Source organism: Macaca nemestrina, chromosome 11 (assembly GCF_043159975.1).
Source record: "Macaca nemestrina isolate mMacNem1 chromosome 11, mMacNem.hap1, whole genome shotgun sequence".
NCBI classification, from domain to species: Eukaryota; Metazoa; Chordata; class Mammalia; order Primates; family Cercopithecidae; genus Macaca; species Macaca nemestrina.
The window spans coordinates 125,037,805-125,053,193 of record NC_092135.1 but is presented as its reverse complement, the minus strand read 5'-3'; the positions used below and the strand labels follow the sequence as shown (position 1 = coordinate 125,053,193).

Sequence of the window (15,389 nt, the reverse complement as noted above, 5' to 3'; positions counted from 1 at the left end):
AGGATGAGTTCGTGTCCTTTGTAGGGACATGGATGCAGCTGGAAACCATCATTCTCAGCAAACTATCACAAGAACAGAAAACCAAACACCGCATGTTCTCACTCATAGGTGAGAATTGAACAATGAGATCACTTGGACACAGGAAGGGGAACATCACACACTGGGTCCTACTGTGGGGAGGAGGGGGAGGGATAGCATTAGGAGATATACCTAATGTAAATGACAAGTTAATGGGTGTAGCACACCAACATGGCACATGTATACATACGTAACAAATCTGCACGTTGTGCACATGTACCCTAGAACTTAAAGTATAATTAAAAAAAAAAAAAAAGAAAGAAAATGTAGCAGAAAATCATGGTCTTGGGTTAGGTCAAAAGATTCTTAGATATGGCACTAAAAGTTTGACACATTGATAAATTTGCTTCATCAAAATTAAAAACTTTTGTGCCATGAAAGATACTTTTAAGAGAATGGGGGAAGAAAGCCACAGACTCAGGGAAAATATTTGCAAATCACATATCTTATGAAGCACTTTTATTCAGAACATATAAAGAATTCCCAAAATTCAATCATAAGAAAACAAACAATCCAATTAAAAGTACACAAAATAATGGAACAGAAACTTCAGCAAAGAAGATATACAGGTGGCCGATAAACAGAAACATCATTAGTCGTTAGAGAAATATAAATGAAAACTACAACCTGACACCTATTAGAATGGCTGAGATAAAAACAACTGAAAATACCAAATGCTGGGAGAACCAAGAGTAACTGGAACTCTCATATACTGCCCGCAGGAATGAAAACTGGTACAAACACTTAGGAAAACAGGCAGATTCTTATAAAGTTAAACATAAATTTACTATATATAATCCAGCAACCCTACTCCTATGTGCTTACCTAGGTGACATGAAAACTTATATTCACACAAAGTCCTGTATGTAAATTTTTATAGTAGCTTTATTCATAAATGTCAAACCTGGAATCAACCCAAATGTCCTTCAATTGGTGAAAGGATTAAAAAAACAAAAACAAAAACAAAAACAAAAAACTTCTGGTATATCTATACACTAGAGTATGATTCAACCATAAAAGAGAAGAAAATTATCAATATAGTTAAAGGGATGAATCACAAATAAACTTTGCTAAGTGAAAGAAGTCTGATCCCTCAAAGCTAAATATTGTGTGATTTCATTTATATGACATGCTGGTAAAAGCAAAGTTCAGGAGATGGAGAAGAGAACAGTGCTTGTTGAGGATCAAGGGTCAGGGGAGGTTGATTGCAAAGGGAGAGTGATGGGTGATTTTCTGGAGTGATACAACTGTGCTGTATCTAGATTGTTATGATAAACCACTCTATGCTTCTGACAAAGCTCACATAAGTGTACACCACAAGGAGTAAATTTTACTATAAATTTTAAAGAAATAAAAATATTAACAAGGAACCCAAAGAAATAACTGATAGGTGATCAGTTATTATACAGAAGTGCATAATACATGACTAATATTTAGTCTTGTAAAAAAATCACCAAAGACTACAAAAACCATTACTTGAAAGGTTTTCAAGTAATTTTTAGGAAACAGGATATTCATATGGCGACATAGTATCGCCTCATGTGGAACATGCAAAGAGCAAAGGGAAAAATTTACCTTTGTAACAGAGAGATTTGTCAGTCACTTTCTGAAACTAGTAACCAAGTATTAGTGGGATGGCTTCACACTGTGTATCTCCTGACCTGATGCAATCTGAAGAACACAGCATTACCTATGACATTTTCTTGCTAAAAATGTGTAATCCAAATCCAATTAATCAAGTCCTCAAATGTAAGTGCCAATATACAGAAATGCAGAGAACTATTTAAATACACCATGAAGAAATAAGAAACACGTACCATTCAATGAGACTAGTGTCCTGAAAAATTAAATCATACAAAGGGCATGGTATGGTTTTTATATTAAAAAGAAATAATCAAATGCAACATCAGAACCTTGAAAACCTGACTATAAAAGATACTCTTTGAGAAAATTAGAAAATTTCGTATTTGGACTAAATGTTAGGTGTTATTAGGGGATTCCTGCTAATATTCTTTGATGTGGCCATGATGTTTAGATAAGTAGCACAATTGCCCTTATTTTTAAAAGATACACATTGAAGGATTTAGAGACAAAGTAACAAGATGTCTCCAAACCTGTCAGAGGGTTCAGCCCAAACAATTCTGGTTTCTCTCTTCTATCCTCCCTCCCTCTCCTCCTCTTCCCTTTCCCCTCTCAAACACATATACACATAAACACACAAACTCTACATTCAAATAAATTTGGGAAATACTGCAAACCATACCTCCTTGAATATCCACAGTGACACTGGTATACTACTTATGATTATAATTAGCTCTGCAATTAAGAAACCAATTAATTACATATTTTCCAAGCTTATTTGACCACAGAATTTTATTTTGAATGAATGTTTTGAACAGCACATGAAACTAGTTTCAAGGAAACAGATCTAAAAAGACTCCTTAAGTGAATTATGCAGTAACTGACAATGGCAAAGGAAGCAGCTTTATAAAAATTTATATCAATTTGAGTTTTATTTTCCTTCGAAACCATTGTAATTGTCTACGTGTAAGAATCAAGTAGACATTTGTCAAAGGCCTTTTTCATTTTTTTTTTCCTATGGAAAAATATTTGGTTTGAATTGGCTTATTTCATAAATTTCTGGCCATATGGTACATACTATTTTGTGCCTTACTTTTTTTCATTCAGCAATTATGTTGTAATCATATTTTCATGCCACTAAATTTTTCAAAAATGTTTTTAATAGATGCCTAATATTTCCATTTTACAATGAAACCATACTGATTTCACCCTTGCACACATGGTTGTGCAAATTTCAATGTATTTAAGTTTTTGTTTTTAAATTTAATTAGGGAATAAGTAACTTATAAACAAATATTGGACCATCTCTCTATTAATAATTTCCTCAGGCTAGATTCTTAGTCAAGAAATCACTGAACGTAGTAAGCCTCTTGATTATACATTTCCAATATGTTTTCCAGAAAGGTTACACCAATTTGCATTCACATCTGCAGCATATAGAAATGTCTGTTATCACCACCAACATTAAATGTGGTGAGATAGAGGGAGGTGGAGCAAGATGGCCAAATAGAAACCTTTACAGATCGTCCTTCTCAGAGGAACACCAAACTGAAAAACTATCTGCAGAAATCATCACCTTCATAAGAACCAAAGATCATGTGAGTAATCACAGTACCTGGTTTTAACTTCACAACACTGAAAGAGGCACTGAAGGGAGAAGGAAAGACAGTCTTGAATTGCCATGCCACTCCTCATCCATCCCCTGGTAGCACAGACAGAGAATCTGTGTACTTGGGGGAGGGAGAGCACAGTGATTGTGGATAGCCCACTGGAACTCAGCACTGCCAGAAAGCAATACTGAGCAGAACTTAGCCAGCATCCAGAGAGGGCGCATTTAGACCAGCCCAGGCCAGAGGGGAATTGCCCATCCCAATGGCCAGAACCTGAGTTCCATCCGGCCCTGACACCATGCGCAAAAGTGCTCTGGGGTCCTAAATAAACTTGAAAGGCAGTCCGAGCCACAAGGCCTGCAATTCTTGGGTAAGCTCTGGTGCTGTGCTGGGCTCAGAGCCAGGACTTGGGGGACATGCCTTCCAGTGAGACATCAGCCGGGACAGCCAAGCCAGTCGTTGTTTACCCCTCCTTAGGCACTGCAGCTCGCAGCTCTGGAAGAGACTATTTCCCAGTGCTTGAGGAGAGGAAATGGAAGAGTAAAGAAAAATGTGTTTTGCGACTTGGATACCAGCTCAGCCACAGTAGGATAGGGTATCGAGCAGAGTCCTGAGGCCCCTATTCCAGGCTCTAGTTACCAGGCATCATTTCTAGACACATGCTGGGCCAGAAGAAAACCTTCTGCCTTGAAGAGAAAGACTCAATCCTCGCAGGATTCATCACCTACTGACTAAAGGGCTCTAGGGACCTGAATAGGCCACCGTGGTAAACAGGCAGTACTCAGCCCCTGGTATCTGGTGAGACTCAGAGACATGCTGGCTTCAGTGTGACCCAAGCACATTCCCAAGATGGTGGCTATGGGGAGAGACTCCTTCTGCTTGAGGAAAGAAGTGAGGAAGGGAACTTTGTCTTGCAGCTTAGGTACCAGCTTGGCCACAGCAGGGTAGAGCATCAAGCAGGCTCTTGGGGTACCCGATTCCAGGCCTTGGCTCTGGGAAAGCATTTCTGGACCTGTCCTGGGCCAGAGGGGACCCCACTTCCCTGAAGGGAGAGATTCCTATCAGATAAATTTGACAAAGACATTGAAATAATTAAAACGAATCCAGAAAAAATTCTGGAGTTGAAAAATGTAATTGACATACTCAAGAATGCATCACAATTGACCAAGCAGAAGAAAGAATTAATGACCCTGAAGACAGGCTATTTGAAAACACACAGTGACAGGAGACAAAAGGAATGAAGTACACCTTCAGTATCTAGAAAATAGCCCTAAAAGTGCAAATCAAAGTGTTATTGGCCTTAAAGAGGATGGAGAGAGAGGGGGATAGAGGTAGAAAGTTTATTCAAAGGGTAATAACAGAACTTTCCAAACCTAGAGAAAGATGTCAATATTCAAGTACAAGACAGTTACAGAACATCAAACAGATTTGATCCAAGTAAGACTATCTCAAGACATTTAATAATCAAACTCCCAAAGGTCAAGGAAAAAGAAAGGATCCTAAAAACAGCAAGAGAAAAGAAACAAATAACATACAATGGAGTTCCAGTAGTTCTGACAGCAGACTTCAGTGGAAACCTTACAGGCAAGGAGAGAATGGCATGATATATTTAAAGTGCTGAAGGGGAAAAAAACCAAAAAACTTTTATCCTAGAATAGTATATCCAGCGAAAATATCCTTCAAACATGAAGGCAAAATAAAAAATTTCCCAAGAAAAGCTGAGAGATTTCATCAATGCCAGACATGTCCTACAAGAAATGCTAAAGGGAGTTCTTATGTCTGAAAGAAAAGGATGTTAATGAGCAATAAAAAATCATCTGAAGGTACAAAACTCACTGGTAATAGCAAGCACACAGAAAAACGAATAAAAAGACACATGTAATTGTGGTGTGTAAGCTATTCATATCTTGAGTAGAAAGACTAAAAGATGAACCAAACAAAAATAATAACTACAACAATTTTTCAAACATAAACAGTATAATGAAATGTAAGTAGAAACAAAAGCTAAAAACTAGGGGGACAAAGTTAAAGTGTAGAGTTTTTATTGATTTTCTCTTTGCTTGCTTGTTTCTTTATGCAATCAGTGTTAAGTTGTTATCAGTTTAAAATAATAGGTCATATTAATTTCAAGCCTCATGGTAATCAGAAATCAAAAAATATACAACAGATACACAAAAAATAAAAAGCAAGAAATTAAAACATACCTCCAGAGAACATCACTCACTACAAGGAAGACAGGAAGGAAGGGAAGAGGAAAGGGAAGACCACAAAACAATCAGAAAACTAATAACAAAATGGTAGGAGTAAATCCTTACTAAACATTAATAGCATTAAATGAAAAAAGACTAAATGATGCAGAATAGAATGAATGCATTAAAAAACAAGGTCCAATGATCTGTTGCCTACAAGAAACACACTTCACCTATAGAGAATGAAAATGCATATAGAGGCCAGGCACAGTGGCTCACGCCTGTAATCCCAGCACTTTGGGAGGCCAAGGCGGGTGGATAATGAGGTCAGGGGATCGAGACCATCCTGGTTAACACTCTACTAAAAATACAAAAAATTAGCTGGGCATGGTGGCACGCACCTGTAGTCCCAGCTACTTGGGAGGCTGAGGCAGGAGAATGGTGTGAACCTGGGAGATGGAGCTTGCAGTGAGCCAAGATCACACCACTGCACTCTAGCCTGGGCAACAGAGTGAGACTCTGTCTCAAAAAAAAAAAAAAAAAAAAAAACAAGAAAAAAAAAGAAAGAAAATACATAATATAGATTGAAAACAAAGAAATGGAAAAAGATATTTCCTTCCAGTGGAAACCAGTAAAGAACAGGAGCAGCTATGGTTATATCAGACAAAACAGATTTGAAGATAAAAACTATAAAAAGGGACAATGTAATTATATTATGATAAAGGGGTCAGTCAATTCAGTAAGAGGATATATCAATTATAAATATATATGCATCTAACACTGGGGCACACAGATACATAAAGCAAATATTATTAGAGCTTAAGAGAGAGATCGATCCCAATACAATAATAGCTGGAGACTTCAACACCCCACTTAAAGCAATGGAAAAATGTTCCAGAAAGATACTCGACAAAGAAAAGTAACACTTAATCTGCAATATAGACCAAACAGACCTAACAGATATTTATAGAACATTTCATCCAACAGCTGCAGAACACACATTATTTTCCTCAGCACATGAATCCTTCTCAACGGTAGACCATATGTTAGGCCACAAAAAAGTCTTTTAAAAAGTTCAGAAAAACTGAAATTATATCAAGTATCATCTCTGACCACCATGGAGTAAGATTAGAAATCACTAAAAAGGAATTTGCGAAACTATACAAATATATGGAAGTGAACAGTATGTTCCTAAATGACCAGTGGGTTAATGAGGAAATTAAGAATGAAATTCAAAAATTTCTTGAAACAAATTATAATACAAACACAACATACTGAAACCTATGGGGTACAGTGAAAGCAGGACTAAGAGGCAAGTTTATAGCAATAGGTGCCTATATCTAAAAGGTAGAAAAACTTCAAATAACATAATGATTCATCTTAAACTACTGGAAAAGCAAAAGCAAACAAAACAAAACAAAAAAATAGTAGAAGAAAAGTAATAAAGTTAAGAGTAGAACTAAATGAAACGAAAAAAAATACAAAGGATTAATGAAACAAAAAGTTGTTCTTTTGAAAACATAAACAAAATCAACACACCTTTAGCCAGGCTAAGAAAAAAAGAAGACCCAAACAAAAATGAGATTAAAACTAGACATTAAAACCTATTCTACAGAAATTCAAAGGCTTGTTAAAGGCTACTATGAGCAACTGTATGCCAATAAATTGGAAAACCTAGAAGAAATGAATAAATTCCTAGACACACACAACTTACCAAGATTAAACCATGAAGAAACCCAAAACCTAAATAAACGAATACAAAGTAATGAGATTGGTGCCGTAATAAAAAGTTTCCCAGCAAAGAAAAGCCCAGGACCCAATGGCTTCACTGCTAAATTTTACCAAATGTTTAAAAAGGAATGAATACCAATCCAACACAAACTATTTTAAAAAATAGAGGCAGAGGGAATACTTCCACACTAATTCTATGAGGCCAGTATTATCCTGATACCAAAACCAGACAAAGATATCAAAGAAAACTACAGGCTAATATCCCTGATGAACATTGATTCAAGGATAATAGCAAATTGAATTCAACATATTAAAAAGATAATTCATTATGACCATTTGGGATTTATCCCAGTGCTGCAAGGACGGTTTAACATAAGCAAATCAATCAATGTGATACACGATATCAACAGAATGAAGGACAAAAACCATATGGTCATTTCGATTGATGTGGAAAAAGCACTTGATAAAATTCAACATCCCTTCATGACAAAAAACCCTAAAAAATGAGTATAGAAGGAATATTCCTCAACACAATAAAAGCCACATATGACAGACTAACAGCTAGTATCATGTTGAAAGGGGAAAAACTGAAAGCCTTTCCCCTAAGATCTGGAACACAACAAAGATGCTCACTTTCACCACTGCTATTCAACACAGTACTGGAAGTCCTAGCTAGAGCAATCAGACAAGACAAATAAATAAAGGGCATCCAAATTGGAAAGGAAGAAGCCAGATTATTTTTGTTTGCAGGTGGTATGGATCTTATACTTGGAAAAACCCCAAAATTCCACCAAAAAACTATTAAAACTGATAAATTCAGGAAAGTTGCAGGATACAAAATCAACATACAAAAGTCAGCAGCAGTTCAATATATTAACAGTGAACAATCTGAAAAAACAAGAAAGTAATCCCATTTAAAATAGCTACAAGTAAAATAAAATACCTAGGAATTAACTTTATCAAAGAAGTCAAAGATCTCTACAATGAAAACTATAAAATATTGATGAAAACACTGAAGCAGACACAAAAAGTGGAAAGATATTCCATGTTCATGGATTGGAAGACTCAATATTGTTAAAATGTCCATACTAACCAAAGCAAACTACAGATTCAATGCAACCCCTATCAAAATACCAATGACATTCGTCACAGAAATAGAAAAAGTAATGGTAATATTTACATGGAACCACAGAAGACCAAAAATAGCCAAAGCTATCCTGAGCAGAAGGACGCAAACTGGAAGGATCACATTACCCCACTTTGAATTATACTACAAAGCTATAATAACCAAAAGACCATGGCACTGGCATTAAACCAGACACACAGATCGGTGGAAGAGAATAGAGAATCCAGAAACAAATCCATACATTTCTGGTGATCTCATTTTCAAAAAAGGTGCCAAGAGAATACACTGGGGGAAAGGACAGTCTCTTCAATAAATACTTCTAGGAAAACTGGATCTCCATATGCAGAAGAATGAAACTAGACCCCTATCTCTCACCATATAAAAAAATCAATTTCAAATGGATTAAATACTTAAAACTAAGACCTCAAACTATGAGTCTACTAAAAGAAAATGTTGGGGAATCTCTCCAGGACATTGGATTAGGCAAAGATTTATTGAGTAATACTCCACAAGCATAGGTCAAAAAACAAAAATCAGCAAATGGGATCACATCATGTTAAAAACCTTCTTTACAGGAAAGGAAACAATCAACAAAGTGAAGAGACAACGCACAGAATGGGAGAAAAATATGTGCAAACTATCCATCTGACAAGAGGTTAATAACCAGAATACATAAGGAGTTCAAACAGCTGCTTATATACAGGATAAAACCTAATAATCTAATTTTTAAGCCATGCAAAAGATCTGAATAGACATTTCTCAAAAGAAGGCATACAAATAACAAAAAGGCATAAGAGAAGGTTCTCAGTATCATTGATCCTCAGAGAAATGCAAATCAAAACTACAATGAAACATCATTTCACTCCAGTTAAAATGGCTTTTATCCAAGAGACAGGCAGTAACAAATGCTGGTGAGGATATGGAGAAAAGGGAACCCTGGTACACTTTTGGTGTGAATGTAAATTAGTACAACCACTATGGAGAATAGTTTGGAGGTTCCACAGAAAACTAAATGTAGAGCTACCATATGATCCAGCAATTCTACTGCTAGGTATATGCCCAAAAGAAAGGAAATAATTATATCAAAGAGATATCTATATTCCCACGTTTACTGTAGCACTATTCACAGCAGCCAAGATTTGGGAGCAACCTAAGTATCCATCAGCAGATGAATGGATAAAGAAACTGTGGTACCTGTACACAATAGAATACTATTCATCCATAAAACAAAATGAGATCCTGTCATTTGCAACAACGTAGATGGAACTGGAGGTCACTATGTTAAGTGAATAAGCCAGGCACAGAAAGACAAACTTTGCATGCTCTTATTTATTTGTGGGAGCTATAAATTAAAATGAACTCATGGAGATAGAGATGAAATGATGGTTACCAGATGCTGGGATGGAGGATAAGCAGAAATGAAGACGGTTAATGGGTACAAAAAATAATTAGAATGAGTAAGATCTAGTATTTAATATGCACAACAGGGTGACTACAGTCAACAATTTTTTTTTGTACATTTAAAAATAACTAAAAGAGTAGAACTGGATTGTTTGTAACACAAAGAAAGGACAAATGCTTGAGGTGATGGATACTCCATTTATCCTGACGTATTATACATTGCATGCCTGTATCAAAATTCTCATGTACCCCATAAATATATACACCTGCTACGTACCCACAAAAATTAAAAATAAAAATAAAAAATAAATGTGGTGAGACAAGCAAACTAAGTAACTCTCTGCTAATATACAGCAAATTATTTTTAGATTCACACTGATCACTTAGAAGTCTTTGGGTTATGTGTTAAAATTGTTTTCAATTTTCCTAATAGGAGTTAGCATTAATTACTTCATTGCATGAGTTCTTTACATACTGATTATATGAATTCTTTGTCAAAGTTTTTATTGATCTATCTTCCACAATTTTTTCATTACTTTTCTGTTTAGAAAGTCCTATATTCAAAAATCATCAATTATTAACTTTCATGATTTCTTTTCTTTTTAAAATTATTTATTTTTATATTTCATTCACTGTAATTCAAAATGCTAAACAAGGCCACTCTGTTTCAGATGTCCTAAGTGGCCGTTTGAGAGACAAACAAGTTCTATGTACTTGTACGATTTTTCATGAATGGCAAGAAGAGACGGCTTTAAATTCTGAAAACATATGTGTAGGAGGAAGGGACAAAAAGGGGAAAAAAACCTATGACTTTGTTAAGATAAAAGGTCAGATAGCAAAAATAATTCAGCACAAACTCTGGATCATTTAGTCCTAGCAGTCTTATACTGTGAGGAGTTTTAGAACTTAACTCCATACTCACAAAGTAGAAGCTAGATTTTTTCAGACCAAGCAACTAGTTAGAGGTAGAAACAAAACCTTTGGCTTCAAAATAATCCCAGAAATATTCTTCTCACCAAGCAAGTCTTACAGCATCTGATGTGTAAAAACTTTTTTTTTTTTTTTAAGTAAAAATGATTAATTTCTTAACTTCACTGAAATGTTTTAAGGATAAGAAAAAACAAAAAATAATTTAAAATAGGGGTAGTAAAAATTTTATGTTGTTTCTATTTCTGTTCAGTATACTCTCTTATTTTTACAAGAAGTTTTTTAAGAATGAGATTAAAATTTATGAAAAATCAACACTACTATCAGATGACTTTCTGAAATCTGTGAAGGTAGCCTGTTTTCTTTTTCCTTTTTTTTTTTTTTTTTTTGCGCCTGTTAGTATATATTTCAATACCATTTATTGTTAAGCAGGAAAAATTAGTATTAATGACTTATATTAACTTAACAATAAACACATTATTTTTTAAGGAAACATCTCAAAAATCTACTCCAACTTCCTTCTGACTCCCCAAATGTAAGACCCTTCCTTTGTACCTAGATTCAAGTCTCTAAAATTGCTCTAAAATCACCAGGGCCATCAGAGGATGCTTTCCTCTACAGATCTTCCATGCTCATGTCTCTGAGCCCAAATTATTGAAGGAAGTCATTATTTTCTCTCTCTTTCTAAAAAAAACACCCGTACTACTAGTACTAACCTCCTGTATAGTTACTTATGGGGGCATATAGCAACGCTTTAGAAATAAAACTACAAAAAGTAAGCTTGCCCTCTTGCGTTTCCTTTCTCTTACGACATTTAACGTGGGAGGTTTTCTATGTCTCACATTCAAATATTCTCACCCAGGCTACCTAATTTTTCCCTCTGATTTTTCATCACTCTTTATGAAGGCTTGCTACTTTAGAATATACATTTTCTTAGCCGAAGGTAATAATCAGACGACGTCCCCCAAATATAAGTCCAAATCTTTCCTTTAATGAATGCTGTGTTCTTTGGCTCTTGGGACTTTATGTGAAATCAGCCTAGATGGGGATAGAGACAGGCTGTATGAAGTCCACGCTGAGAAGTTTTGCCCTGCCCTACGTGTCCTGTAGTATTTCATGGATAGCCCAGTGGTGATTAAACCTCTGTGTGCACAGGAATAACCATCAGAATTTGTTAAAATACAGACTGTGGGCCCTTACCCCAGATTTCAGGATTCCATGGCTAAGGCATGCTTTTGAATGATTGTGATACTGGCAGTTCACTGACTACATGTGATACAGTGATTACAAAAATGGCTACAATTCTCCACCTCTCTCTCTATCCATAACCATTGCATGTGACTTTGCTGTTCCTCTAAGAGGTGGAGACTATCTCCCTATCCCATGAATCCGAGCTAGTCTTGTTACCTGCTTCAGTAACTGTATACAGAATACAGTGGAACTGACACTGTGCCAGCATAAGACTTGTTGATTTCTGCCCTCTCCTGTAAACCTTATGCTGTGGCCTGGTGAATGAGCCCAGGCTAGCCTGCTGGATGAGGAATGAGGCGTGGCATACCACCAGCATCAGTCAGGCAGGCATGTAGAGGAAGCCACCCTAGAGCAGCCAGACCCCAGCAGACCACTGCAGACACCTTAGCTTGCTAGCCAAAATCGGCTAAGCCTGGCCCAGCTGCTTCATATACTCACAAGCAAGAATAAATGTTTACTGTTTAAATCCATGAGTCTCAGGGTGATTCTTTACACAGTGATAGATTACTGATATATCATCACAGTTCTGAAACTCTTCACCTGAGAAACACAGATTTATGCCTTCCTCTCCACTTCCCCTGCCACCTTCATAATTTAGGCTTTCCTTTCTTGTTCAGGTTACTGCAATATAGTCTTCCAACTTGTCTCCCTGCTTGTTGTCATTCCCCACCTCCACACACACTGTTGCTGCTAAGACTGTATTTCCTAAAGTCAGAAATTTTATTGTTATAATTTATGTACTCTCATCATCTAGCATAATGCTTGGTACCCGACGGGTGCTCAATCTTGTTTGCAGAATGACTGCTACCACCAGATTCTTATAACAGAACTCTGACCACATCAGTCTCCATGCAGACCTCTATTGGCATTTATATCACATACTAAATCTGCTTTCCATTTGGCCTATTTAATTCTAGGACCCCTGTGATCCAGCCCCAGCCTAGCTTCCCAATCTTCTTCCCTTTCTTCTCTTATTGTCCATTCAAAAGTGAGGGCTGGCGGAACATGACCCTAACTTCTATGCTGATACTCAGACTTCTACAGAGAATGCCCCTCCACAGCTCTTCAAGTTCTACACATCCTTGAAGGTCCAACTCAAACGCTATCTCCTCTGTGAAAATCTGATAGTTCTAGGTATGACAAAGCTCACCATCTTCTCCCTACCTCTAGCACTTAGCTTGAGCCTCTCTTAGACACCTGATACTAGGGTTACCTGTGTGGTATCACATCTAGTAGGCATATGCCCAAACACAGATTGTTAACTTTCTGAGGGTAGTTTCCACCTTTTACCACAGTGTTCCCTATTGTACCTACCATTGTACATGAAACATAAAACGTTAACAAATGCCCTTTAAATGAATAGCTGATTTTTAGTCACTACTCAAACAATAAAAACAGTAATTCCCAAACTCATAATCCAAACCTAGAACAAAGACGGCAGAATAAATACAGCGTTTTTTCAGATATCGGTTTGTAAAAGAAACTCCTGGAAAGCCTGTTCAAAACACAAATTTCTAGGCTCTATCCTCAGACAGATTGGTTCAGCAGAAGTCAAACCTGAGCTTGAATTCTTAGCCCACGTGATGTTGAGGGAGATTTTTGGAAGGTTTATGGGCAATATTTTGATACTTAGTGACATTGAGCCTTCTTTACACATATGAATTCCAAAGAAAATCTCTTTTTTTAATCATGCATCTAAGAATTTTAAGTTTCTTGACTTTAATGCCAAAGCATCGAGTGCAGCAGGCCTATAAAAAGAACCACTTTAACAATACATACCCAGTCTGGCACCTTACTAGGTTAGGTTGCTGGGAATATGGCATCACACCCCATTCTTTGTAATCACAATCTGCACACATTTTTCATCTATGTATCCTTTTTCTGAACTATTTAAAATTTAATTTGCTACAAATAGCCCTTTTTCAGGCTACCTTACCACAAGAGGTATGCTTTAAAATAACTGAAGGGCACAAGACTCCTACCTCGGTCCCAGAGGCTGGCTTGTAAAGCTCTCTCAAGCTGTTCTTCTTCACTCAGTCCTGCTGTGTACGTGTCATAGTTCCTGGGTGCTTCTTCATAGTGACCCGGCCTGCCATGCGGGTCATAATCCTGATATCCAGAGCTGCCTACAGACACAAGGAAAAGGTTCTAGAACACAGCTATGGACTGTTGTTTTATACTTCCTGTTTTGTATAAGCAAGGACAAGCAAGTAAGGCAAAACATTATTTTAGGTATAATAATTATCCTCAAAATAAGAAAAGATGCCAAATGGTGATCGTCTTGTCACTGTATCCTCAGTGCCCACCATGGAGCTGGACACGATTGAGTCCTTATGTGCTAAAGAGGAAAGGAGATATTAATTCAGAGGGTAGTCAGAAGTCCTGGGGAAGAGACTGGAATGAGCTATTGACATATGGAGTGGATTCTTTCAGCTTAGAGCTACTCAATACTTGGAGAGTTTTCAGTGAACTTCTGGCTTCAGTCAAGAGAATGGTGGAAACAATAGCTAATAAAGTCTTAATGTCTTGTTGCTCTGTACAATGAGGGGCAGACCAATGTTTCATACAGATCCCACAGAATACTTCAGACAATAACAACATTAAGATGCAGCCAGTTTCTCTGTGATTGTAATTCTATGTCAGAGATTATAGTTCCCCCCAAAAAATGGTTTCTAGATAAAACAAGAAAGAAAATACAACTTCAAAAAAAAGAGTTGCTAGATAAAACAAGAGAGAAGAGACAACTTGGTCGTTAAGTAATGCTTTAGGTACCAAACTTAGGTACTCTATTAATAAAGGTCAATAACAGAAAAGTTCATTTTTGCAAGATATTTCCATTGATCTTTTCAGTTTGAGTTTATTCCTTACATTTTCTTTAACTGCCAATAGAGAATTTGTTTGGAAGAGATTTTTGTTCCCCACAGAAGGTTACCAATCTCATTCTGGCATAAAGAGAGAGAAGTAAAATAGTCTGTTTGATTTTTTTCTCTTCTTTCCTGCCATTATTATATTCTTTGAAGTTGATGTTTCAAATATTTAAATAATGTGGTTTGGATTGTTGATGAAGATTCCTAACCTTTACTATGAGTCTTTGTGACAGATCTCCATATTATCCCACAGTACAGCAGTACAGGCCTGAGTTAGAGCTTTAATAAGGCTACAGAAGAAAACACAATCCAGTCAAAAGAGGAACACTGAATGGCAGAATCTCATTGATTGAGATTTCATGCTCAGAATTGTTGATAGTTGGTCCTGACGCTATTTAAAATTCACTGTTGTATTGTTTATGAATATTTACCTAATATGCAAGATTAAAAGGGAAACTGTTAATCAGCACTCTAGTAGACTTCATTTTCATATAAACAACGAATGACAAAACACACTAGTTTCAGTCGATAGCCTAATATAATTATGTTTATATAAATATTGGTCATGAAAAGTAATTGTGTCTATGGATATTTTTAGAACAGCTTTATTGAGATATAATTGACATCC

At 36.4% G+C, this 15,389-nt stretch overlaps 1 protein-coding gene across 17 annotated transcripts in view; it reads right to left on the bottom strand.

Moving 5' to 3' along the window:
• LOC105473986 (rhomboid domain containing 1) overlaps positions 1-15,389 on the bottom strand; it is a 182,587-nt gene that overhangs the window by 90,316 nt on the left and 76,882 nt on the right. For 16 of the 17 annotated variants that reach the window (XR_011610094.1, XR_011610093.1, XR_011610095.1 and 13 more), the window contains exon 6: positions 13,877-14,020. The exons of the other annotated variant lie outside the window; for it this stretch is intronic. Coding sequence is in view for 7 of the 16 variants with exons in the window: in XM_071073471.1 (XP_070929572.1) it covers positions 13,877-14,020 (144 nt within the window). In the remaining 9 variants the exon portion in view is untranslated. The remainder of the gene's footprint in view (positions 1-13,876; positions 14,021-15,389) is intronic. 17 annotated transcript variants of the gene reach the window in all.